This window comes from Phodopus roborovskii, unplaced genomic scaffold (assembly GCF_943737965.1).
Source record: "Phodopus roborovskii unplaced genomic scaffold, PHOROB, whole genome shotgun sequence".
Classification (NCBI taxonomy): Eukaryota; Metazoa; Chordata; class Mammalia; order Rodentia; family Cricetidae; genus Phodopus; species Phodopus roborovskii.
The window spans coordinates 1,807,916-1,835,123 of NW_026126571.1; the positions used below are offsets into that span (position 1 = coordinate 1,807,916).

At 50.0% G+C, this 27,208-nt stretch overlaps 1 protein-coding gene across 2 annotated transcripts; it reads left to right on the forward strand.

The window, feature by feature from the left end:
- Positions 1-27,208, forward strand: Stambp (STAM binding protein). Of its 2 annotated transcripts, none has more exons than XM_051203004.1 (10): positions 1-68; positions 4,216-4,432; positions 10,197-10,272; positions 10,518-10,613; positions 11,842-12,199; positions 14,529-14,653; positions 16,000-16,137; positions 19,230-19,342; positions 20,788-20,887; positions 26,390-27,208. In XM_051203004.1, the coding sequence occupies exons 1-10, from the start codon at positions 23-25 to the stop codon at positions 26,444-26,446; spliced, it is 1,326 nt and encodes a 441-aa protein (XP_051058961.1). In that variant the 5' UTR covers positions 1-22; the 3' UTR covers positions 26,447-27,208. The 2 variants fall into 2 exon arrangements, with proteins under 2 accessions (XP_051058961.1, XP_051058962.1); XM_051203005.1 differs by lacking the exon at positions 1-68 and adding an exon at positions 2,349-2,500.

A 27,208-nucleotide genomic window follows, 5' to 3' on the forward strand; every position in this document is an offset into this window, starting at 1 on the left:
GGTCCTAGCACTTCTGAGACTGATGCAGGAGAATCTCTCATGCATTTTAGGCCTGCTCAGGCTACCTGGTGAGTTCCAGACCAGAGTGGGCTACAAAGACCGTGTGTCAAAAAAAAAAAAAAAAAAAAAAAAAAAAAAAAGGACAAGGAAAGTATCTTGTATCTTTGATGCTTGAAAAGCATGAAAGACCCAAATGCCTAGGGAATAAAAACAAAACAAACAAACAAACAAGAAACCAAAACTAAAACAAAACAAAACAAAACAAAAAACCCTGCAGAGTACAGGCAGAATTCCACCCAATAGAAGGAAAGCTTGCAGTCGGCTGCTTCTGGCTCTTTGCTGCTTGCTTCTAGTGGGCAGAGAACATTTTCAGAGCATCTTGATACTGGAAAGAGTGACATCCATGAGTTTAAGAATGTGGAACAAAGGCTTTCCCAACAAATATTTCCCACAATAAAGGAAGGAAAGAGGAAGAGAATAGATCTATGCCCAGCCTGACCTAGCCCAGCACAAAGAACGCATTGTTAAGTGAAATGTAAGAAGTTTAGACCACATCATCCAGAGAGGCACCCAATGGACTTCACCAAACTCCTGACCCAAGCTTTAAAAAAAAAAAAAACTTTAACCCCATTGTTTGGTTCTTGAAAGCTCCCAGCAGTACAGGGACCAGATTAATTCAATCTAGAGGTCTTTTCTCCCCAGGAACAGATTCTGTCCATGTGATAGAACAGGGAGAATGTTATGTGATTGATAAGTCCCTTTATTAGAGAACATTTAAATACTGAACCAGCTCCCTCACTTAAAAGCCTGGGGAGAGAGGGACTGCCATGTCTGTCTGTCTGTCTGTCTGTCTGTCTGTGGAGAGAGGGACTGCCATGTCTGTCTGTCTGTGGAGAGAGGGACTGCCATGTCTGTCTGTCTGTCTGTGGAGAGAGGGACTGCCATGTCTGTCTTTCTGGGGAGAGAGGGACTGTCAAGTCTGTCTTGCAGGCTTCCACCATCATATCTGGTTTAAGCATCCATTTCAACAAGACAAACACACGTTGAAGAACTTCCCAATGAGTGCAAGAACTTAATTTCCTAACTAATTTGTTCTCGGTTGAGTGCAAGAACTTAATTTCCTAACTAATTTGTTCTCGGTGGCAGGAAAGGCCTGCCTTGGGAGAAAATGGAGCTCAGAGCCACGAGCCCATCTCAGTGTTGCTAAGAGCTGTGCCCTGGGAGGCTCGAGCCAGCTATTGGAGGTGTGCTCCATAGCTGGAGAAAAGCACCAGGCATTACTGTCTGCAACAACAGTGCACAAATTCAACACCTTGCTGCCCTTTGCTGTGCTTGAACCTGTAGAGCCACATCACGGTTCACCTTTTTGTCCCTTAGGGTCCCAGTGGGCTCACAACAAAGAGGTCGATACTGCGGTCAGTTTGTCTTTAGAATCATCACACGTCTCCTCACGAGCACGCTCGCCCTCAGCAAAGCCTGAGACAGGCTTGTGCCGTGCCGTGGTGCGGGGAGCTCACAGCACACACCAGCGCGCTTCCCGCGGCTGCTTCTCAGTCCTAGTCCCTGCCTGAAGGCTTTCACAGCAGGAACTTGTCTCCTGCAGGCACTTACAACCTAACAAGGGCGCCCCATCCCACTGCCTTCTGCTCTGAGTCCTGATTGTCTCATGATCGGCGTGGCGTCTCCACTTTCACAATTCATTAGTCCATCCCTGCAATCTTTATCTCAGTAACACCTGCACATCCAAGAATATGTATCGAGTTTGGGACCACAGGCCGTTGTGAACACTGGGCATAGAGGCGTAAGTCATAAAATCTCCTTTCCTTCAAGAAATCGTATTTTAGGAGAATCCCACGGTGGAGGGGACTGTGAAGAGAATTACAACAGGACTAACTCGGGCTGGTGAGATGGGACAGAGGGTAGAGAGGCCTGATGACCCGGGTTAAGCCCCTAGGACCCATAAGGTATGAAAGAAACTGTCCCACAAGCTGTCGTGATCACTATCCCTTGCAGCACGCTCCCGCCCACCGGTGCGCGCGAACACACGCAAGCACACGGTAAAAATGAATGTAAGTTAAAACAAAAGCAGACTCTAGTGACAGAGGGTGGCTGGGAGGCTGCTTGGATGGGTACTCGGTGAAGTTTTGTTCAAAGAGCCGTAAATGTCAGGCTAGACAGCAATTCCCCCATGAAATGTGCAACTGCTCCCACTCCGATGGCGGAGGCATCGGCAGGAAACTGCAGCTTCGGAATAATTCCCTAAACACACGGGATCGGCCCTCAGTTCCGTTCCCTGGTTCTCTCTTCTTCCTGGTTCTTCTCCCTTTGCAGAGAGCTCAGCGGCAGAGCTGGTCCTCATTGGTGGAAGATTGCAGCCCCACCCACCCGTTCTCCACGCCAGGTCTCAAATCCTTGGAGTGTAATTGAAGGAGTGGCGAGGGGTGGGCGTGTCATCGGAGGTGACGTTTCCGGAAGCCCCGACTGTCATCCTTCACGAAAGGTGGGAAGGGTCCCGGGAACGCTGCGGGACGGGGGAAGCGGGCGCCGTGGGACCCCGCGGGGAGAAAGCCATGCGTGTGGGGCCCGCATCCCTGGCCCTGGCCCGCCGCGCGCGGGCTTGCGGATGGCCCTGTCCCCGGGGCTGGCTCCTGACCAGCCAGGCCCGGTCTCCACACTCCTTGCATTTCTGAGAAACCTGACTGAGTGCCTCCTGGAAGGGCACTGCCAGCTGTTAACAGCTGGATCCCTCTCGGATGCACACGCCCCTCTGCTCCTGCCCCGTTCCTGTCTCCTCCCCCCTCCCCCCCATCCCGAGCACCGTCTTTCCTCAGCATGGTTGCCGAACCCCATGTTGACCCAAGCCACTCGGTAGCTTCCGGAGGAGGGTCCCTTCTCTATCCCCCCCACGTGCCTCCCCCCAAGAGGTGCCGAGATGCCCGGCAGTGCCCGGTTCAGCAGTTAGGGACAGGGGCGGGTTTCACACTCGCAGGAGGAGATGTGTTACACTCCCAACGCCACCACATTCCTATCAGCGCCCACATGTTGCTAGGAAAGGAGGAGGGAGGTTTAGTGGGGAAGAGGTACCACCCAAAGGTTGAAGGACGCTAAAGTAGAATTGGCCTAGAGAAAACCACATCTGAGGACAGCTGAGCAGAATTCAGAAAAGCAAACGAGACTAACCTGCGGTTCTGAGCAGGTGGGAATCCTGGCCGAGGGCTAAGGTACAAAGATGGGAAAAAACAAGGCTACCGTGTTCCAGAGTAGGGCTGGCTGGGGTGTTCTGTGATCTTACACACAACCACCTCCATTCCATTCTGAGTTATGTGGAATGATGGTGCCCTGGAGCCCAGAGCCTGAGCCTAGAAAGAAATGCAGACTCACTAGAGTTTGGATTCCAATGATCAGGAACCCCTAGAGGGCCCCACCCCATCTGACATAACTGCCACTTTGCTTGCCTTGTGGGGACAAGTACACATTGAGGTTTCTGCGAGCTATTTGGCCTAGAAAATGGTGAATGCGGTGGACCGAATCAGAGCGTGCTTTAGTGAGCATCGTTATGAACATTTGCCCCAGAAGGAAGTCCCCCTCCCTGCCACACACACTCTGACCTTGTATCCAAAACCGAGGAGGTGTACCGTGGTAAATATCTCCTATTCGCCAGCGATATGAAATGGGCAGCATGAATGAACAGAGCGGTAGGTGTCTGGCTAAAGGAGGAACAAGGAATAAATGGCCGATGCTTCTTACCTCTGCAGCCCTCTAGGTGGCCTCCCACTGAAGAAGACTGAAAAGCAAACAGGAGACCCAACCCTCACTGGTCTATTCCTGGCCGAACTCCTCGTGCTAGCAAATCGTGGGGCAAGGGCTGATTTTCTTTATTTTTTCTTTTTTGCCTGTCAGTCCTCAAATCAGGATTTGGGTGTTTTAGGGGGTAGGAGGGATAACTTACTGATCAGAACCACCGAGCATAGTTTTTTATTTTTCTCTAGTTTGTGTTTGTTTTGAGACAGGGTCTCTCTGTGTAGCCTTGGCTGTTCTAGAACTCGCTGTATAGACTAGACTGGCCTTGAACTCTGAGATCTGCCTGCCTCTGTTCCTCAAGTGCTGGGATTAAAGGTGTACACAACCATGTCAGGCTCTTTCTATAACTCATCCTGTGCTAGACCACTGGGAAGATATGACCCTGGCTTTGACGTTATCTCTTTTCTCTCCCAGGACTTATTGGTCCAATGTCTGACCATGGGGATGTGAGCCTCCCACCCCAAGACCGGGTGAGGATTCTGTCCCAACTTGGGAGTGCAGTTGAGTTAAATGAAGACATTCCACCCCGCCGTTACTTTCGTTCTGGGGTTGAGATCATCCGCATGGCGTCCGTTTACTCCGAAGAAGGCAATATTGAACACGCCTTTATCCTCTACAACAAGTACATCACGTAAGACACCCACAGGTCTCTTTTCCCCTCCTGTGACTGACAGCGCTGAGTCTACCCTGTGCTCGCCTGTGGTCCTCATGGCTGCCAACAGTAGGGAACTTGACAATGTCAGCCATCAGTCAGGGTCCCACCAGGTAGTTTTTTACATGTGAGTTGCCGTTCAAAGGCACAAGACTGATGGTAGCCTTGTTTGACTCAGGAATTTCCCGAGTAGGAGGCTTACTCCTCGGCCTGTGCCCACAGGTCGCTGCTGTTAGACACAAGCGCTAGCAGGTAGCATTGGCGGTTTCTTTGCCGATCACGGGACCGTTGCTGTACTCATCCTGCCCGGAGTCCTGTACTCATCCTGAAGCCTATTGAATGGTGTAGGAAAGAGGTTTCCTTCTTAGTAGCTTCTCTGTAGTCACATAATCACCGGATTACTATGGGCCACTAGCTGTCTGACTTATCACAGTAAGACGTTTCCTGAACTGTGTGTTCATCACAGTTGAGTAGGCAGCGTAAATACAAGGTCTCAAGGCTGTCGCCAGAGAATGACATCTGCAGCCCCCCGGTGACAAGGACGCTGTGTGGCTGAGGTAGGGGGTGATAGGAAAGGTCTTACTTGTCAATTCTAGTCTGAAGTTTAGTGCAGCAGAAGCTACGGAGTTTCCTGTGGCTGAGCAGGGGCTCAGGAGGGATTCCCGGCATCGTCTCCTTGATCTCCCATGGGGTGGTGTGCACTAAGCAGGCACACCGCCCTCCAGTTCTGTTTTGCAAAGAAGCAAACTCAGGGTTAAGAATGAGCTTGGGTTTCCATTTGTAGTGACACCTCCTATTTCAGGCTTCGTTCTAGAACATGGGTTCTACAGAAGACGGTCTCTTGAGATCATAGTAAATCTCCCCTTCCATCCCTCTCTGCACAAGAGACGCCAGCTCTAACCAGTTCCGCGTGTGTCCTCACAGACAGACATACACACATCGGTCATCACACTGCGTTTCTTATCAGTGCATCAGTCCTGACACTGGGTTTATCAGTGTCCTCAGCACTGTTTCTGACACAGCAGGGAATGCTTCCTAGCTCTGTGACTGATCTGGGTGTTAAAGGTTAGCAGTATCCCCCCCTGGCTTGTGCCCACTGGGTGACAGCAGAACCCCTCCCTCCCTCCCTCCCTTCCTCCCTCCCTCTCTCTCTCTCTCTCTGTCTGTCTGTCTGTCTGTCTCTAACCCCAGTGTCTGGAGTTTTCCTGGTTGTTTCCTTTGTTTATAAGAAGAGATAACTAGCTGCTGGATTTGACCCATTAGTTTTACTTTGCCAAGTCCTGGTGTAGACAGGTTGGTTTTGGTTTTGGTTTGGGGGTTTGGGTTTTTGTTTGATTGTTTTAATTTTGTTGAGACAGAGTCTCCCCACATAACCCTGGCTGTCTTGGAACTCACTATGTAGACCGGGTTGACTCACAGATTGTCCTGCCCCTACGAGCTAGGATTAAAGGTATGCTTGACAGCTCTTTGTAGAAACTTGGGTAAGATACAAAGTAGAGTAATACGGAGGCTGCTGAGTGCAGACGGCAGACGAGAAGTGTGCCTGTGCTTCTCTACATTTTAAGATGGGAAATTCTAGTGCATGGGTTTGGTCCCCCCCCCCATAAATAAAAGATCTTGTGAAAAAGAAGAGCTAATGGTCCGAGAGAGGGTTAACTGTAACAGCTGGCCCCTAAGAAATAGAATTGGATGTATTAACGCTGTTGAGAGTCCACGGAGAGCTGCGGATACAGCTCAGTGGCACAGAGCTTATCTAGCAGGCGGGACACCCTGGGTTTGGTCCCCAGCACCAGCAGCATCAACAAAGTGATACTGATGGATGCTTAAGAAATTGGTTTTTCCTTTTTTTTTTTTTTACTATGACCCAGTGTTACCCTAAATGACCAATATTAGCGTTTGTGGGGAGGCTAACATGGGGTGGGGTATCTGCTCCTGTACGCAGTGAGCTAGGCCTGGGGCAGGGTTATGGATGGGGTGGGGGTTGCATTTCATTTACTTGATTTGTTGGGTTTGGGATTTATAATTTGGGCCTGCACTGAGTGGACTAGGACTGAAGCATCGGTTGTAGCCACCCTCTTGTCCTGGCCTCTGCTTTCCAGAGCTTGACCCTGAGTCTGTGAACTGACGTGGGCGGAAGGGAAGTTCCAGCCCAGTGACTCTCAGCTCTCAAACTGGTTTTCCCTTGGTCTTGGTGTGTTCCTGCCAGCGTTCATCAGGCGGCTCCCTCTACCAGTCACTACAGCTTGGGGAGAGGGGGAGGGGGCAGGCAGACATCTACCTCACCCCCACCGCCGTAAGAATCTTGTTCTGGATCTTTGGTGGATGCTTTAGTTGAGGATTTAAAAGGTGCGCCTGTCCTTCCTCCCAGACCAGTTTAGGTATCCTGATGATCTCAGGCATATCTCCGGGCTTGGTAGTAGTTTTCCAGCCGAAGGAATGTGTTGCCTTTTGCAGACCCCAGTATAGAAGAAAGATTCTGAGCATGTGGGATCAGTACATACTTTCACGATGAGCACAGACAATAAGCCAGGCCAGGGATTCCTTCACAGCTTTTTATGGGCATCAGAAGGCTGCACAGAAGGGGACTTAGTATAGCCAAGCAGTTCCTGCCTGCTGTGTTGTATGAGCACCCTCTGACACAAATCCTCTTTCAGCAAATGAGCTGTACTGTTCTGAAGTCACCTGTACTGAAGGCATTTACTAGGACAGGGGCTTATAGGCCAAAGAAGGGGTCTCCTGCTTAGCGCCTCTTTGAACATTAACTTTGGAAAATATGAGATAAGGATCCTTAATGCATCCATCTGTTTTATTGGGTGTCTACTTTCTGAATAAGTTGGTTTCATACGAAAACACTTGTTCATGATAATTTTCCTTCAGATATTAGGAGGGAAGAATTCAAGATAAAGCAAAAATTAAATGGCAGGCTGGTGCCATGCATGTCTCAGTGGGTAAGGCATTGCCATGAAAGTGGATGGCGTTCGATCCCTGGAATCCACGTAAAGATAGAGGAGAGAGCTGACTCCACAACTGTCCACACACAATAGTGATAATGATGATGATGGTGACGATGTCCCATCTATGGACTTGTTCCTACAAGATAGCATTTACGCACACGCGAGCATCCATGCTCCTTTGTCCTTAAATCGTGAATGTAACTGAAGTCTGTATGGGGCCACATGGGGCTTTCTCCCTCTACCTCAACAGTCTCCTGGATCTCTTGATAGCCAGCTCCCTGTAGTCCTTACTCAGATGCCATCTCGTACGCTTCCCTGAGCTACTGCCTCCCAAACCCGCTCTCCAGTCACTGCCTGTCTTCCTTCCCTGTTGATAATGACCACATGTATTCCCGGTGCCAGAGGAGACTGTCAGATCTCACGGGACTGGAGTTAGATTGTTGTGAACCTCCATGTGGATGCCGGGAGGGAGTCAGCCTCAGGTCCTCTGGAGGACCTGCCATCTGGGTGAGCCATCTCTCCAGCCCTAATTGCACTGATCCTTTGATGTACTTTTAAAAAAATGTCTGTTCCCCATTGTACTGGGAGCTCCATAATGTATCCCCAGCCCTCAGAACCCAGCTTGGCACCTTCTAGAAATGCCCAGTAAGTAGTTGTTGGATGAGTGAATGATTGATAACATAGCCTAACATTCAGATATGTAATGATTTATTCAGTTACCCTGCCTTGACAGACGATGTTTTTCCCCTTGCTTTTGTAATTCCATACTGAATCTTCTTGTAGAGTACCTTGGTGTATGCATATATGCTGTACGTTGATCTTTTCCATAAGTTTCTCGAGGCCATATTGTGAGTTCCATGGGTATGTCCATCTTCCGTTTTGAATACTTATCTCCCATGTTTTCTTCCCAATAAGCAAAAAAGGTTAGATCTGTTTACAGTCTTGCTAACACACGAGAACACACATTTTCCTACACCTGCACTTACACTGGGCACAGTCTGCCTCGAAGCCTCGAATCTGCTGGTGGAGCTGCTATCTCACCTCTACTTAGAATTCCCTTCACTGGAGGTGAAGCTGAGCACCGTCCTCCTGTGTCCACTGCCTGCCCCTTCCCATCTTTGCCTCCTTTCCAGTTGCTAGGTGAGGTGCATTTTGCATGTTTGCCGATGCGTCTTTGTTGTGATGGATTTGCTTTCTCTAGTCTGCAACCAGATATAACCCCAAACAAAAGCATCCGTCTGGCCACTGCCGTGTTGTGTTGGCACCTAGGAAGTTTCCAGCCCTGGTGTTAGATCTCCGTGATAATTCTCGCCCCCTTCTTTTGTTCCTGTGTCTACCACCGACTCTAATCGCATCCACGCATGGCAGATATTGGCTACGTGTGCAGGCCTTTAATTTTGTATTATATTATTATTATTATTTAATAGGAATAGTATGGGGAGGTATATGGATAGCTTGCCAGGTGCGTGCTCAGAGGTCGGAGAACAACTTTCAAGAGTCGCGTCCGTCCTCCTGGATGACCCCATCTTGGCCTGACAGGCTTGCACAGCATTCACTTGCCCACAGAGCTACCTTGCCCCTTGTCAGCCTGTGTACTTTGTCAGTTTGTGATTTCATGTTGGGCTGTCTTCACAGTTAGCCTTAGTTAGTTGCATCTGCCTGCAGACCACAGGCTGCACATGCCTGGAAGCTTTCCCACACTTGGTTTGGTACAAAATACTCTCCTCTGAAGGATTACGAGTCCCAGGAAACCTTGTAGTTGGTCAAGGTCACAGGAGCAATAATGGTCAAGGTTTTTCTTGGCCTCCTACCCCTGGCTGCCTGGCATCTGTGTTGCTGTAATAAACCATTCTGACCAAGAGAAGCTTGTTGAGAAAGGGACTTTAGTAGCTTATAGGAAGTCAAGGCAGCAATCGGAAGAGAAAACCAGTGAGGGTACTGCTTACTGGCCTGCTGTCTGGCTCGTGTTCATCTGCCTAGGGATAGCACCACTCACAGTGGACTAGGCCCTCCCCCATCAATTAACAATCAACAGTGTCCCATGGACAGGCCCATCTGATCCAGGCAGTTCCTCAGCTGAGGTCCCTCTCTGCAGGTGTCTCAAGTGCACAGCCCAGATTAGCCAGACAGAATGATGTCTGATGACAGAGGCTCTTTCTGCCATGTCACAAGGAAAAGACCTTTTTCTTTGGAGTTACAATTTGAGCATATCACAGGCTTTCAATTTGGTTTGGGGTTTGGAAGGCCTCTCTCTCTTTCTCACTCTCTCTCTCAAGACATTCTCACTAAGTAGTTCAGTCTAGTTTAAAACTCACATGCCTCTTTGGGGATGGAATTATAGGCATCAATGGATGCTACACCTTTCCTGGCCGTTGTTTTAAATTTACCGTTATATATAATTTTTGTTGGGGTGGAGGCGCCCGCAAAGCGAGAGCGGTGAACTACTTGAATGAACCAGTTCTCTTCCTCCACCATGTGAATACTAAAGGTTAAACTCGGGTCCTCAGCCTTGGCTGCAAGTGCCTTCAGCTCCTTAGCCATCTCACTGGCCCGGGCAGGTGGCTGTCCTTTTTGATATAGGAATCTGGTGTTTGCTGTTACTCCCTGCTTGTTGGGGGGAGGGGGAGTGATCAGGACTTATGCAGGAATAAAGCTGGCAGGGAACAAGGCCTGTGTGCTGTGCCTGGTCTCCCCAGGACCCCCAGAAACTCTTCTTGCAACGTCTGCATTGTCCCAGGGTCTGTGTGCCATTTTCTGTGTACCTTAATCATTCTGCTCTGTTTCCTTAGGCTGTTCATTGAGAAACTTCCAAAACACCGAGACTACAAATCAGCTGTCATTCCTGAGAAGAAGGATGCGGTCAAGGTGGGTCCCTGTTTTCAGCGGTGCCCGGCTCTAAGAGGCATTCATGTGCCCATCAGAGCCAGAGAGCAGAGCTGGGCTGCCTCTCCATCACAGGAAGGGGCGGCGGGGGCGGCGGGGGCGGCGGGGGCGGCGGGGGCGGCGGGGGCAGAAGGGTTCAAATCATGTCACTCTTGACTTGTCCTCTTTCTCTCTTCCTTGGCTGACATTAGAATGTTCTGAGTCTCAGGTTTGGTTTTGTATTTCAGAAATTAAAGAATGTTGCTTTCCCTAAGGCAGAAGAACTTAAGGCCGAACTCTTGAGAAGATATACCAAAGAATATGAGCAGTATAAAGATCAAAAGGTCAGCCTGAGCAGGGGAGAGACCGGAGGGTGGTGCCTTAGCCTCCCAGCCGGTCCCAGGGCTGTGCTCCGCCATGGCACGTGTGGAGTCTGTGATTTCTAACAGGCTGGTCTGTTGGGGCGGGGTGGGGGGTTCACAAAGACCAGTGACTCAAAGGAATTACCCAGAGTGGCGATATGGAGGATTCTAGCAGATTCAGCCTGTGTGTCCAAGAGGATGACTTGAGGACAGACAGCTGTCAAGAGCAAGAAACCTGACCACAGTGAATGATGATGTCACTAGAACATAAGGTGTTTCAGCTCTCAGGAGTGGGAAGTTGGGATCGTGCACTTTTATCCCTAAAGCTTTGAACGGTCACTGACCTTCCCAGCCATGTGCGATGGATCTCGTCTAGAATAGTTTCAGCTTGTGGAGAAGCACACAGGGCCCCCGGTGCTCCCTTGTGGAACAGAGGCAGTGCTGGAGAGCACCCACGTGCTAAAAGTGTAGCTGTCTGCTGCTGTTCTCCACACTGGGGCTGACTCTCAGCAGAGGGGTTAATAGTTCTAAAGCGTTAAAGGGGCCTGTTAACTGACATTAGTTCAAATGTCACTGCATTTAAGTACGCACTAAGAGAGTTTGGAGACTCCTGAGATTTGTCCCCTGAGCACCACACGTGAGCCTTGGCACATGTCCCCACTCTAGTAAACGTGTAAGTAAATGCAATTTGAAAATCAAAAACAAAGCAAGCATGCTGGTGCTCAGCTCCCTTGGTTGTACAGTAAGCATCCCCTGCACAGGGAGTGGTCCCATCCACGATTGGGACGGTTCAAGGTCATCCCCTACACTCAGCATCCCCTGCACAGGGAGTGGTCCCATCCACGATAGGGACGGTTCAAGGTCATCCCCTACACTCAGCATCCCCTGCACAGGGAGTGGTCCCATCCACGATTGGGACGGTTCAAGGTCATCCCCTACAGACATGCCCCCAGAGTCTTGTTCTCAAAGTGATTCCAGGGTCTGTCAAGTTGGCAGTGGACACTGGCTTTCACACCAAGGTATCTTGAAGATAGGAACTCTAGCTGTTGTTGAAAAATAGGTATATGGTGGCTTCAGGAGTATCTAGCGAAACATTGATTGGGATTTGGAGGTCAGACCAGAGCAAAACTGCATTTTGGACATCTCTGTGCCCTGAATGCTTTCTTCTGAGAGATGAAGTGTCAGCCAAGACCCTTTTCTTCCTCTGTAGAAAAAGGAAGAGGAGGAACTTGCCCGGAACATCGCCATTCAGCAAGAGTTGGAAAAAGAAAGACAGAGAGTTGCCCAGCAGAAGCAGAAGCAGCTAGAGCAGGAGCAGTTCCGTGCCTTTGAGGAGATGATCCAGAAGCAGGAGCTGGAAAAAGAGCGGCTAAAAATTGTCCAGGCGTTCAGGAAGGTGGACCCTGGCCCGTGTGGGCCTCCACTACCCGATCTGGAAAAGCCTTGTGTAGATGAGGTCCCCACCTCACCCACGCAGACTTCAGACTGTAACAGAACCTCGAGGCCAGCTAAGCCGCCTGTGGTGGATAGGTCCTTGAAACCTGGAGCACTAAGCGTCATAGAAAGCGGTGAGTCCCACCACTGACGCCTTCTTCCTTCCCTCGTGGCCCTGTGTCCCACTTACTTGGTTCCGCCAACGGAACCTCACTTGGCTTTTGACTGAGGTTAATCTGAGACAGTTCCTGGAAGACAGACCCTCAGCTTTTAAGGGTTTTGCAGAAATGTGAGGTGTTCAGCGAACTAGAGGTCACAGGTGGCACTTCCTGGGAGCAGTTTTAAAACGTTTAGTGCCACATGCAACTCCGTGCCTGGCTTCTTTTAAGGCCATGGAATCACTACCCTGGAGAGCTCCTCATCAGTAAGGAGCTTGGCCAAGGAAAGTGCTGCGGATTGTAGGTGCTTGCTTGTTTCCTTCAGAAAACCTTGTGAGCCATCTTCGAACGTCTGGAAGGAAGGAGGGAGGGCTGTGCCCCGAGGGTTGGCCTTCAGACCTGCCCCGTTCCGAGTCCTCTCTCCCTGTCCTGCCCCTTCCCGCACATCCTGTGCTCTGGGGACGGCTTTGGTAGCTTCCACCTAGCCTTAGCATCTGCCTTCTCTGCTTCTCCTGTCCCTCTCTGATTGATCCACCCCATGAGACTCCCAGGGACCCTCTTACCCTCAGTATTTCAGAATCATTTCTGGGAGTGCCATCACCTTGTTAATAGCTAGATCCTAACTTCCTGCAGGCGAGGCCTTGAGTCTTTCTCGTTCTGTGTCTCCTGTGGGCTGAGACATGCCTTCTGAGACTGGACTGAGTGGCCGCTGGAATTAAAGGAAGATGTGCCCCACACTAACCCATCACCCACAGCCGCAGTTGTCAAACTGCTGTTGCTCTGTCTGCTGCTCTGCACGGTCCCCTCTGGCGGTTCAGGTCTAGCAAACCAAGATGCTGATGTGCCACATCTGTTTCACTCTTCGTTCTTAACAGTGTCTGCTTCCCCTAACTCGCTGGTCTCACATGGCTTGTCTGTGGAGTTCACAAAAGGATCCACTCTAGGCATCCTGGATAAGTTTTACAAGCTGCTTTGGTGACACCTTCTCAGAGAGCTTGACGTTTAAGCTTTCTTTCACAACACACCGGGCACTCAGCAGCTTCCATCTTATTTGAAACGGGGCCTCTTTGCTGCCAGCTGTGAGCTTCATCGGGCCTTCTGTTCTTGCCTCTCATCCTCTCGTAGGAACACCAGACCTGTAGATGTACCCTACTGTACCTGTATTTCATGTGGCTCCCGGGGATTCAAACTCAGGTCCTCATGCTCATGCAGCAGTGGCTGTGCCCGTGGAGCCTTAAGCCTTGATGTGTAGACTGACTGGCCCTGAGCTTGTCACTCCCCTGTCACGGTATCCCGAGTGCCGAGATGACAGTCGTGTGCCATCAAACCATCCTTTTCAAACAAAACAAAACAAAACCCGAAAACCTTTTTAAAAAGTAGATCCTTACCTTGAATGGTTAAAACTCCTCTTGAAGGATCGGGATCATAAAGCAAAAACCCAAAGTTCCTTTTAAATCAGCTCAAGACACGGGGGTCAGCCCCCTCTAGCTGTGAGCTTGGGCAGCCACGGATCCGCATTTCCAAAACAACAACAGAGAGGCAAGAGTGAGCAGGACAGGGGTGACTGGTCCAGAATCGTGTCACATTGGCCGTTCCTACCACCCTGCCCTGAAGGGGGAATCTCTGTGGAACTCTGCCCTTGAGACAAGCGCCTGTGTGTTTTTCTAGGCAGTCTGGAACGTCTTTTAAAGTTCAGGTGGGGTTCCCATGGTGGCGCAGTTCTTGGGGGGAGTGGCCAGTACGGCTGAGCATCTCCACAACAGGCTTTGTGCAAGGAGGGAGCTCTGCTATACCATAGTTTGGCTCAGTCTGTGTCTGAAAGGCACAGACCAGGGAAGCCACTTGTGTGACGTGAGCCTCAGGCCGAGATCTGAGGATCCAGTGCGTGTCCACAGCCCAGAGTCTAAGGACAGTGACAGAGCATGGGTGTCTCAGGAGAGACGCACAGGAGACCTTTCTCTGTTCCCTACAGCCCCCAGCTGGCTGCATGCTGTCCACCCATGTTGACCATTGAGCCCAGGCACCGCCCACAAACATACGTTTCCTTAGAAACGCCTCATGGCCACCTCCAGAAATAACGCTCCATCCAGTCTGGTTGATACTAAAGAATGTGGTCACAGCCTCCAGTCCGCTGTGGCTGGATACTGGAGAAGAGACTTCAAATCCCCTCTGCGCTGCCTTTGGGAAGAGAGGGGGCTCATGGAGGGGATCCCATGATGTAGCGTTTCTCCACGCTGCCAGCTCTGATTTCTGCTCAGGGACTCCTGGTCCTCCGGCCTCAGACTTCTACCCCTTGTCATTTTAGTTCCCACGATCGAAGGCCTACGCCACATCGTAGTGCCCCGAAATTTGTGCTCGGAATTCCTCCAGCTTGCCAGTGCCAATACTGCCAAGGGCATTGAAACGTGTGGAGTCCTCTGTGGAAAATTGGTAAGGGAGTGTAACCTGCCTGAAGTGGGGCTGTTCCCTTTGAGTCTCCTGTAACTCTCAGACTGGACATCTGGGGTCTGACTCTGTACCAGTCTCCTCCTCCACAGAGACTGCACCCATGGTCACTGGGGAGGGGAGGGACAGGGCCCTCAGGGTTATGGGCCAGACAGACAGCCTGCTTTACAATTCCCAGGCCAATAAGAGGACACAGTTTTAAACAAAAATTAACTGGGGCTGAAGAGATGGCCCAATGGTTAAGAGCACTGACTGCTCTTCCAGAGGACCAGGGTTCAATTCCCAGCACCCACATGGCAGCTCACAACTGTCTGTAACTCCAAGATCTGACACCCTCACACAGATATGCAGGCAGAACACCAGTGCAAATAAAATAAAAATAAATTACGTTTTAAAAAAACAAAAATAATTTAATTGAACATGAAGAACAACACACAAGAATTTCCTTCAGCTTACACACACGTGCAAGCTCTCATACACGCACGCGCGCACGCGCGCACACATACACACACACACACACACACGCATACACACACACATGCTGTAATACCAGTCAGGGGTGGTGCCTGGCCTCACGCCTGTAATCCTACCCCTTGGGAATCGGAGACAGAAGGCTTTCCTCAAGTTTGAGGTCAGCTTGAACTGCATAGTGAGTTCTGACCAGTGTTGACTATGGAATAAGACTTTGTCTCAGGAAAGGAAAGAAGGGAAGGAGTAAGGAAGAAGGAAGAAGGAAGGAAGAAGGAAGAAGGAAGGAAAGAAGGAAGGAAGGAAGAAGGAAGGAAGGAAGGAAGGAAGGAAGGAAGGAAAGCTTAATTTTAACTGAGCGGGAAGGCTTGTGTATTTTCTCTTCTCCTCTTTTTAGCTCCCCCTGAGTGGTGGGCCTGGGACTATAAATCATCTAAGGTCTTGTTTGCATGTGTCCATAAGTGTGCAGTCCTCCCTGGGATAGAGTGCTGAGCAGTGTGTCCAGTAGGAACTGTGAGGAAGGCAAGGCCAGGCCACTGAGGGAGAGGCTCACTTCCAATCAACCCAATGAGTGGGCAAGTGAGCCTCACCTAGACCTCAATGAGGAGGCCGGAGCAGGGAAGCTGCTTTAGGCAGCAGAGGGGTGAAGCTCTTTCCAGAACTCCTCAAGAACCCTGAGTAGATTATGCCATTGGCCCGGCCTGTGCTGAGAGGGAGATCTGGGGTTTGTCTCGGCTTCATCAAGCACCCAGGCAAAGCACATGAACACAGGGATTCAGGGAGGAGTGAGCATCATGCTCAGGGGAGAGGGAATGGGGTTGAGAGCCCCAGGGTAGTATGACCTCTTGTTTTCTCCTTTGCAGATGAGAAATGAATTCACAATCACACATGTTCTCATCCCCAGACAAAATGGTGGGCCTGATTATTGTCACACAGAGAATGAAGAAGAAATTTTCTTTATGCAGGATGATCTTGGACTTCTCACTCTTGGCTGGATCCATGTAAGAAGATCTGACTTTCCTGAGAGGGCGGGGCGGGGCGGGGCGCGGTTCCCCTTATGTTAGAGGCGCAGTGGCTGCTTCTCTCCCTGAGCAGGGTAAAACCTATCCAAATGATTTGTTTCTCTGCGCCCGTGGCCACCAGTGCTCCAGTACGAACTCAGAGCAGTGCTGAGAGCTTTCAAAAGTTTCCCTCAACTTTACCTTTTACTAAAAATAGTTCTTCGATGCTCTGGTGTCCCTGGTGAGGGGAAGCTGGCCTCGGATTTGTGGACATGGCGTGGAGACCATGTACCTAAAAGCCGTGTAAACGAAACGGATGTAAATACCAAGGGAGTCCATCCTGAGGGTCGAACCCTGACTTCACCAAGCAGCACTTGCCTTTGCTACAGTTCTCAAGTGTTTCACCGGAGGCAGCGCATATACTCCTTACTCCTTAGGAGGGGACTCAGGGCACTGCGGGTTTCAGAGCACGGTGTATGTCTGTGGGGGAGGGTGTGGGTCAGAGCACACCTGGGTGACTTAGATGACTTGTGGTGAGGGGCCGACGGAGAGTCTCATGGGGGAGGGGTCAGTGCTGGGCAGGTCCCCTGAGCTCCCGCATGGCTGGAATTTGTGGGTTTGCCTCAGGAAGGCTTTGGTATTGAACTAGCCCAGGCAGCCTTGGGGAGAGTGGACAGCAAGAGAGGCAGGCTACTGTGGGAGCAGAAAACGCAGCGGGTGAGGTCGTGAAGGGAAGGTGTGGGGGTGAAGAATGTGGCAGGAGCCGCAGAGCAGGGCCATTAAAAGACGGGCTTCAGGGTGCTTCGCCGGCACTGGGCTGGAAAAAGACTGGGAACCTAGAGCTGGGCGCCCACTGAAGACATTAATCCAGTGAGGCCCACTGTCGGCTCTGGTTATCCTACTGCATTGTATGTCAAAATGTAGCCTAGTTGCGTTAGTAATGGACTAACTCTGCAGTTCAAGGGCTCCTTCTGCCAGCATCTTTGTGCACACAATACCTAAATAAGGAACCAGGACCCTGCCAGGACCTGCTCCACCCCCCCCCACTTCCTATCTGCAAGAGTGACCCCCCTGCTCCCATCATCATGTCCGAACTTTCTTTAGAGTTCACCCCTTAAGTCTGACTCCCTACGTGCTGTCCTTCTCTGCTTGGGTCTGACCTTGAACTGCAATTGTAAGATGTGTCATTTCTTACATCCAGCTTCCTCTGCTTGGCCCCTTCAAGATTTATCCACCCTCTGGCATGCAGCTGTCTGGTATGTGTGTGTGTGTGCACGTGTGTGCGCCATGTGCGTGTGTGTGAGTGCGTGCCCGTGTCTGTGCGCGTGCGTGTGTGCACGTGCGTGTGTGTGAGTGCGTGCCTGTGTGCGTGCGTGTGTGTATGTGTGTGTGTGCGCGTGCGTGCGTGTGTGTGTGGAGGAGGGGAGAAACGGCCGGCAGGGCACTGTGACCGCGGGGACAGCGGGGACAGCAGGGACAGCGGGGACGGACAGCGCCACAGCAGGCGCATCTGCACTGGGAGAAAGCACCCAGCGCTCAGAGCCAGGGTTGAGGTCAGAGCTGAAGACACAGGGAGGTGGGTGAGCTGATGGAAGGAGTCACAGCCCCTTGTCAGGTGCTGTCACCTCAGTGAGGTTGGAGTGGGGTGGATGGGGAGGGCGGGAAGCAGAGGAGGTTAGAAGCTGGAGGAGGCTCAGTGCTTAGAGCTCTCGCTGCTCTTCTGGGGATCTGGATTTGGTCCCCCAAACCCCTTCTGGCCAGCATATACTCTCCCATAACTCCAGCACCAAGGGATCTGACACCCACTTCTGGCCTACCCAGGACACAGCCTGCCTGCACACGCGAGACGTATATTCACACACACGTGTGCACAGAAACATAAGTGAAACCATTTTTTAAGTAAATCTTTTTTTTTTTTTTTTTAAGAATGAAAAAGAACTAAAGGAGAGGGCAGGCTCAGACTCCAGGAAGAGCTGAGCATGGATGGGCAGGGGCCCAGCTAGGAACACCGGGGTGGGGGTGGGTGGGGAGTGGGGGTGTATTTTGGCTCATTTCACCTCTGTGACATGTCTGCACCATTTCTTCGTGATTTGGGATTGAAAACAAGAGGACTGACCAGGTGGCTCAGTGTGTAAAAGCATTTGCTGTCAACTCTCAGCTGAGTTCAGTTCTCTGGCTCACTTGGCAGAAGGAGAAAACTGGCTCTCACAAGTTTTTCTCTGACCTGCACACACACACACACACACACACACACACACACACACACACACACAGAGGCAGACACACGTTTGTGAGGTTGCACATACATACATACATTCATACATACATACATGTAATTTTAAAAAATGAAAACAGCAGTCTATAGGTCTTCTTGGAGCCTTAAATTTTAGGAGGAAGACGAAAAGGCCAGTTGTTTCGCTCCGCTCCCACAGAGATCCATCTATTCCCACACCTGACCGACACCCCTGACCTTGACCTCGCACATCTCTGTGCTCAACTTCTTTCTTCTATTTCTCAGAGCTTTCAAAAGCTGATTTTAGGCCGGGCAGTGGTGGCGCACACCTTTAATCCCAGCACTCAGGAGGCAGAGGCAGGTGTAAAACTGACAAATCATGTATAACGTGTTTTGAGATATGTATACGGTGTGAGCGCTGAGTTGACTCTGGCCTTTGGATGAGATGTGGCCACATCCGTATTGCAGTACTTCGGAGACTGGGGCAGGTGGTGTTTGGGACCAGCCATGGTTACATAGTAAGTTTCAGGGCAGCCTGTTACACAGTTAGACCCTGTTTCTAAATAAGTAAAAGACGGCCTCAGCCATTTTCAAGTAAATGGCTCGTGGTCTGAACTCTACAGGCTGCACGCTGTGTTAACAATCTCTTGATCTTTGAAGGACCTGTGGTCTGCACACACTGATGTAAGAGTCATTTGTTCCCAGTGCTGGGAAGGAACTGGGCATGGGGGTCAAGTGTGTTCCTTATGACTGCAAATGACTCTGTGCTTAAAGAAGGGGCTGGGGCCTGCTCACGGGCTGTCCTGGGAACTGCCTTCCTCAGAGGGCCAGGCGTCTCTGACCTGTTTGACCTTTTCAGACTCACCCGACCCAAACGGCCTTTCTGTCCAGTGTGGACCTGCACACCCACTGCTCCTATCAAATGATGTTACCAGAATCCATAGCAATCGTCTGCTCCCCCAAGTTCCAGGAGTGAGTACCAGCAGAAGCTCTTCTCTCTTATGGAAACCAGCCGTGTGTTTGCGTGCATGTGAGTGTGTGTGTGTACGTGTGCATGTGCGCATGCATGTGTGAGTGTGCGTGTGTGCATGTGTGTGCGTGTGCATGTGTGAGTGTGTGCACGTTTGCTTACATGTTTACATGAGTATAGGAGGGTGCCTGTGCACAAGTGTTCACATGTTTGTGGAGGCCAGGGGTTGACACGGGATGTCTTTGTTGCTTTTCTACCTTACTGTTTTTGACACAAGTCTCTGGCTGAACCTGGAGACCACTGGTTTGGTTGGAGAGCGCCACTCTCTGCCTCCCTAGCTTGGGGATTTTAGATGTATACCATCACACCAAGCTCTTTTGTGGATGCCGGGGATACAATATCAGGTCCTCCCGTTTGTATACCAAGCATTTTACCAACTGAGTCATCCTTCAGGGCAGACCTTTTAAAAACTAAAAATCATAAACTGCCTTCACTCACTGTTCTGAAAGGCTTCCTTTAAGTCCCATATTCTGATGGACACAACCTGTCTTTAAAAGATGTTAATAATGCTGGTTTTCTAGGAAAAAACCTTCAAGAAATTCGAACTATTTGACTTAAAGTGGCAGGATCTCAAGAGCCTGAGGTTAAAGGCTGAAAACTCCCACATTCGAGATCATCTCCCAGTGTTAGTCCTTTCCGTTCCGGACATCCTCTTCACTGTGAAGTCCCCAGCAGCGGTGAACGAGCTTTTCATTTCCATGGTTTTGAAGCTCCACTTCTGTGGCATTTAGTGTTGTGCCACAGGCCTTGTGACCCTGTTCTTGCCACCCCACCCTCTGCTCCTCAGACTGAAGAATCTTAATCGGCCTAAGGCATTGTTCGCTGGTGCTTTTTTTTTTTTTTTTTTTTTATTCCTACTTAAATCTGTTGTTGATTTGCTCAAAGGAATTTTCACTTTTAATTCCCAAGTGGAGAGTTCCTGTTTGGAGCCTGGACAGATGGCTCAGCAGGTTATGCTTGTGCAGAGGACGTAGGTTCAATTCCATCCCCAGCACTCACACAGTGGCCCACAATCACCTGTAACTCGTAGGATCCCAGCAACCTCTTCTGACCTCACTGAGTACCGGGCATGTAGGCAAAGAACTCATAAAATAGAGTTAAATAAGTCTAAGAAAAAAAGAAGAATTCCTGTTAGATTCCTATTTATAATCACCAGAAAATGTGTTCTTTAACCATGACCCATTCCCCGGAGGAGAGAGCTATAAGCCAGATAAGCCAGTGTAGTGTGAAAACTGCCCCAAAATTCCTCTGCCCTGCTCAGCCAGTGTGCTCGCCTGGAATGTGTTGAGGATGCGGCAGGCAAAGACAGGGAGAACGTTAGGATTGAAGGGAGGGAGCCTCTGAGGGAGGGAACCCTTGACTCTGACCCTGCCCCTTCTTATTTCAGAACTGGATTCTTTAAGTTAACGGACTATGGCCTTCAAGAGATCTCAACCTGCAGGCAGAAAGGCTTTCACCCTCATGGCAGAGACCCGCCTCTGTTCTGCGTACGTATCTATGTAGAAGTCTGCACGCACGTGAAGCCCACAAAGGGCATGGATGGTCCCTTCTGAGGCACCTGAGTTCAGCCCCGTCACTCGCCTTCCCAGAGTTCCACAGTCAGCATGGACACAGGAAGCAGTGGGCGATGGAGAAGGGTTGGGATGTCAGCTCTGTCAGCCCGCTACTTCCCAGTCTCTGAGGTCCTGATTCTTCCTGGGTCTTTCATCTGATACTGCAATAATAATGACACTTAGGTTACAGGGTCACTGAGACGATGGAGTGAGTGGGACCCCCCGGTAGCCCAGGCAGAATGAGTTGAGCATGCATGAGGCTCTGGGTTCAGTCCCCAGCATCACTGGAAAAGGAGGTCATAACAGAAATACCTAATGCGTTACCTGCTTGTTAAATGTTACTTTGTTCAGTGTCAGTTACAAAGTTTCAGTCTGCGATCCTAATGCAAAGGGAAAAGCCATGTCAGCTAGGTAAACTCAGAGTATTCCATTCTGGAGTTTTGCACAGAAAATAGGGTTCTCACCCCCCCCTCCCCAGGAAGTGGTTTCTCTTCCCAGCTTGTGTCCATGACAACTGGTTTAGCTGACCAGATATCAGGGTGACAGATCAGCCTCAGATCAATGAGATTCTGGTACGTACTCCACACTAGCATGAACTTTTACCTCTTTTCTGTGGGGGGGGGGCAAGGGGGTCCAGAGAAAAGCAAGCAACAGAGAGGATGGAACCAGAATCCTGAGCCATAAAGCATGAAAGAGCAGGAAATATAATGAAGAAAATCACAGAAGGCTAGGATCATGGGCTCTGAGAGCTGATTTTATATGATAGAAGTAATTTTACACACACACACACACACACACACACACACACACACACGCACGCACGCACAGCCTACTGGGCCCATTTAGCTTTGCTCATAAATGCATGTGTCCTGGGCTGACCCCTTGGGATTAGACAATGTATGCAGGAGCTCATCCCTCGAAGAAACGTCTCAGAAAACAACGACCTGAGGCTTTCATCTTGGGGGGGGTGGGGGGAGCAGTGTGAAATTTTCTTCCATTCATGTTGACAGGTTAATCTGGTGTTGTCAATTATTTTGTTTGGTCTATGCAACCGTATCATTATTTCTTGGATGTGTTTTTCCCTGTCAAGCCTAGTGGGTAACTGGGCCACACAGTCTTTCTGTTGTCTTCTGAGATTTTCCCTAAGCCTTGGGTTTCTTGGTTGCCTTGTAGATCTGTTGCTTACTTTTGTACTATCTGTTGTAGTTCTCTAGCAGCCTTCATCTGTTGCGAAAGGAAGCTTTATTTGTGAAGGACAAGAGCCACACTTACCTGTAGGTACCAGGGTAAGAGTTTAGAATGCAATCAGAACCCATACTGGTAGGGAAATGGCAGTGATAGGTTCTTCTCTTAGGTCTGCGCCCTCTCCAGCCATGGCTAGGGTTACAGTACCAAGTATGAACCCCTCCCCCACCACACACACACACTGAGAAGGGTTTTTGTCCAATTAGACGGCTGATGGTCACCCCCTAGATAAAAGTGCTCCTGTAGCACCTTACCCATCTGGGCATTATTGTGGGCCGTAGGCTGTGGAGCTGGGTAGGACATCCGATTGCTCCTCTCCCTGAGCAGCTTGCACAGTATCTTTCCACTCTGAGAGCCAGCCCTCTACAAGGAGGTTTCCCAGGTTCATTTCCAGCGTGAATCCTCCAAGAGTACTGTGTCCAAAATAGTGTGGTATCTCCAGCAATAGAGTCTTACATGTGAGTTCTTGAAGGCAAGCAAGGTCAATGACAGTAGCTCATATTGTTTGGGAAGACTTGTATTTGTCCAACCAACAGTGTGAATTGGGGGTGGGGGTGTGGTTGGGGGGTGAGGTTAGAGACAGGGCCTCAATTGCCTAGTACTCACTATGTAGACCAGGCAGCCTTCAACTCACAGAGATCCACTTGCCTCCTGCCTTCCAAATGCTTGGGTTAAGCGTGTATGCCATCATACCTAGCATATAACCCCCATGTTTTCAGGCACCCTTAGTGTTAGCTAGTTGTTCTCTCCTCTCTGCCTGTATTGTCCTTCCTTCCGCTCCCCAGCTGAACCCCTTGTAATACTTGACTCCTACTATTCCGCTCTCTAGAGCTTGTGGGCCACCCTCCCTGCCATGGTCCCTTTCTGCTCTCCTGGCTTCCTCTGACACATCAGGGTGTATACTCAAATGTGAAGATTCAGAGCTAGGATCCACAAATAAGGGAGACTGTTAGACATTCGTCTTTCTGGGTCTTGAGTGGGCATTTTCAGTGAGAGGCTTAGGGCTGGGGATGTAGCTCAGCTGGTAGAGGGCTTTCCTCACAAGCCCCAGACCCCGGGTCCAGTCCCCAGCACCAATGAGTGTATACCTGTAATACCAACACTCTGAGGAGTGTGTGCCTGTAATACCAACACTCTGAGGAGTGTGAGCCTGTAATACCAACACTCTGAGGAGTGTGTGCCTGTAATACCAACACTCTGAGGAGTGTGAGCCTGTAATACCAACACTCTGAGGAGTGTGTGCCTGTAATACCAACACTCTGGGGAGTGTGAGCCTGTAATACCAACACTCTGGGGAGTGTGAGCCTGTAATACCAACACTCTGGGGAGTGTGAGCCTGTAATACCAACACTCTGAGGAGTGTGAGCCTGTAATACCAACACTCTGAGGAGTGTGTGCCTGAAATACCAACACTCTGGGGAGTGTGTGCCTGTAATACTAACACTCTGAGGAGTGTGAGCCTGTAATACCAACACTCTGGGGAGTGTGAGCCTGTAATACCAACACTCTGAGGAGTGTGTGCCTGTAATACCAACATTCTGAGGAGTGTGAGCCTGTAATACCAACACTCTGAGGAGTGTGAGCCTGTAATACCAACACTCTGGGGAGTGTGAGCCTGTAATACCAACACTCTGGGGAGTGTGAGCCTGTAATACCAACATTCTGAGGAGTGTGAGCCTGTAATACCAACACTCTGGGGAGTGTGAGCCTGTAATACCAACACTCTGGGGAGTATGTGCCTGTAATACCAACACTCTGGGGAGTGTGTGCCTGTAATACCAACACTCTGGGGAGTATGTGCCTGTAATACCAACACTCTGGGGAGTGTGAGCCTGTAATACCAACACTCTGAGGAGTGTGAGCCTGAAATACCAACACTCTGAGGAGTGTGTGCCTATAATACCAACACTCTGGGGAGTGTGTGCCTGTAATACTAACACTCTGGGGAGTGTGTGCCTGTAATACTAACACTCTGAGGAGTGTGAGCCTGTAATACCAACACTCTGGGGAGTGTGTGCCTGTAATACCAACACTCTGGGGAGTATGTGCCTGTAATACCAACACTCTGGGGAGTGTGAGCCTGTAATACCAACACTCTGAGGAGTGTGAGCCTGAAATACCAACACTCTGAGGAGTGTGTGCCTATAATACCAACACTCTGGGGAGTGTGTGCCTGTAATACTAACACTCTGGGGAGTGTGTGCCTGTAATACTAACACTCTGAGGAGTGTGTGCCTGTAATACCAACACTCTGGGGAGTGTGAGCCTGTAATACCAACACTCTGAGGAGTGTGAGCCTGTAATACCAACACTCTGGGGAGTGTGAGCCTGTAATACCAACACTCTGAGGAGTGTGTGCCTGTAATACCAACCCTCTGAGGAGTGTGAGCCTGTAATACCAACACTCTGGGGAGTGTGTGCCTGTAATACCAACACTCTGGGGAGTGTGTGCCTGTAATACCAACACTCTGAGGAGTGTGAGCCTGTAATACCAACACTCTGGGGAGTGTGAGCCTGTAATACCAACACGCTGAGGAGTGTGAGCCTGTAATACCAACACTCTGGGGAGTGTGAGCCTGTAATACCAACACTCTGGGGAGTGTGAGCCTGTAATACCAACACTCTGAGGAGTGTGTGCCTGTAATACCAACCCTCTGAGGAGTGTGAGCCTGTAATACCAACACTCTGGGGAGTGTGTGCCTGTAATACCAACACTCTGGGGAGTGTGAGCCTGAAATACCAACACTCTGGGGAGTGTGAGCCTGTAATACCAACACTCTGGGGAGTGTGAGCCTGTAATACCAACACTCTGGGGAGTGTGAGCCTGTAATACCAACACTCTGGGGAGTGTGTGCCTGAAATACCAACACTCTGGGGAGTGTGAGCCTGTAATACCAACACTCTGAGGAGTGTGAGCCTGTAATACCAACACTCTGGGGAGTGTGAGCCTGTAATACCAACACTCTGGGGAGTGTGAGCCTGTAATACCAACACTCTGGAGAGTGTGAGCCTATAATACCAACCCTCTGAGGAGTGTGTGCCTGTAATACCAACACTCTGGGGAGTGTGAGCCTGTAATACCAACACGCTGAGGAGTGTGAGCCTGTAATACCAACACTCTGGGGAGTGTGAGCCTGTAATACCAACACTCTGGGGAGTGTGAGCCTGTAATACCAACACTCTGAGGAGTGTGAGCCTGTAATACCAACACTCTGGGGAGTGTGAGCCTGTAATACCAACACTCTGAGGAGTGTGAGCCTGTAATACCAACCCTCTGAGGAGTGTGAGCCTGTAATACCAACACTCTGGGGAGTGTGAGCCTGTAATACCAACACTCTGGGGAGTGTGAGCCTGTAATACCAACACTCTGGGGAGTGTGAGCCTGTAATACCAACACTCTGGGGAGTGTGTGCCTGAAATACCAACACTCTGGGGAGTGTGAGCCTGTAATACCAACACTCTGAGGAGTGTGAGCCTGTAATACCAACACTCTGGGGAGTGTGAGCCTGTAATACCAACACTCTGGGGAGTGTGAGCCTGTAATACCAACACTCTGGGGAGTGTGAGCCTGTAATACCAACACTCTGGAGAGTGTGAGCCTATAATACCAACCCTCTGAGGAGTGTGTGCCTGTAATACCAACACTCTGAGGAGTGTGAGCCTGTAATACCAACACTCTGGGGAGTGTGAGCCTGTAATACCAACACTCTGAGGAGTGTGAGCCTGTAATACCAACACTCTGAGGAGTGTGAGCCTGTAATACCAACACTCTGAGGAGTGTGAGCCTGTAATACCAACACTCTGGGGAGTGTGAGCCTGTAATACCAACACTCTGGGGAGTGTGAGCCTGTAATACCAACACTCTGGGGAGTGTGAGCCTGTAATACCAACACTCTGGGGAGTGTGTGCCTGTAATACCAACACTCTGGGGAGTGTGAGCCTGAAATACCAACACTCTGAGGAGTGTGTGCCTATAATACCAACACTCTGGGGAGTGTGTGCCTGTAATACTAACACTCTGGGGAGTGTGTGCCTGTAATACCAACACTCTGAAGTAGCAGCAGGAGGACCAGGGCCATCTGGGTTGCCTTTCATACAACCCAGACTCAAATAGGAATAAATAGATGCTCTTGTTTTTAATGACTCAAAGGGTTTCCCACAGGCTCATTGTTGTTCTTCTTCCCTGTTCAGGACTGCAGTCATGTCACGGTCAAGGACAGGATTGTGACCATCACAGACCTTCGATAAATCCCCGTCACCATCCAGGGAGGTGGCTCATTGGGTAAAGGCACTGACCCCCAAGCCCGACGGCCCAAGTTCAGTTCCTGGGACCCACATGATGGAAGGAGAGTACCAGCTTCCCCCAAGTTGTCCTCTGACCTCCACATGTGCACTGTGGTGTGTGTGCACCCACACACACACACACATTAAACAAGTAAAGAGATGTGATTATCAAAAGGACTCCTACCCTCCTCCTGAGCTAAACACCCTGACCAGTTTATTATCCCCACCCCCACTGAATTAAGCTTTTCAGACAGAATAGGAAAGGGTCAACACTAATGGGAGACGGTTGGTCTTTAATTTATTATTTGAAAATAAGTCATTTTATTTTTTTTAAGGCAAATCTGAAAGTGAGCAAATCACACCAAGCAACTAACTCAAAAATTAGGATGCCAGAGAAAGCACATCTCTACCCACTGAACGCCAAACACTGGCCTTTTGCCCCTCTAGTGATTTGTCTACCAACTTGTTCATCTCTATCTTTGGACTGAATAAGGGCATCCATGTAAAACTGTGAACGCCATTTTGAAGGATTTGGCTGTCTCTTGTTTGTGGCATTACTGAGGTTGCCTATCGCTCTGGTGGGAAGTACATGAGGAGCTCACAGCCCCCATAAGTTGATTTTGTGTGTGTGTGTGTGTGTTTTTTTTTTAAAGAAAAAAGTGTGTTATTTAAAAGGTTAGGGTGTTCTTGTGTAATAAAACAACTCACTGTGTTGTGGTCTAGAGT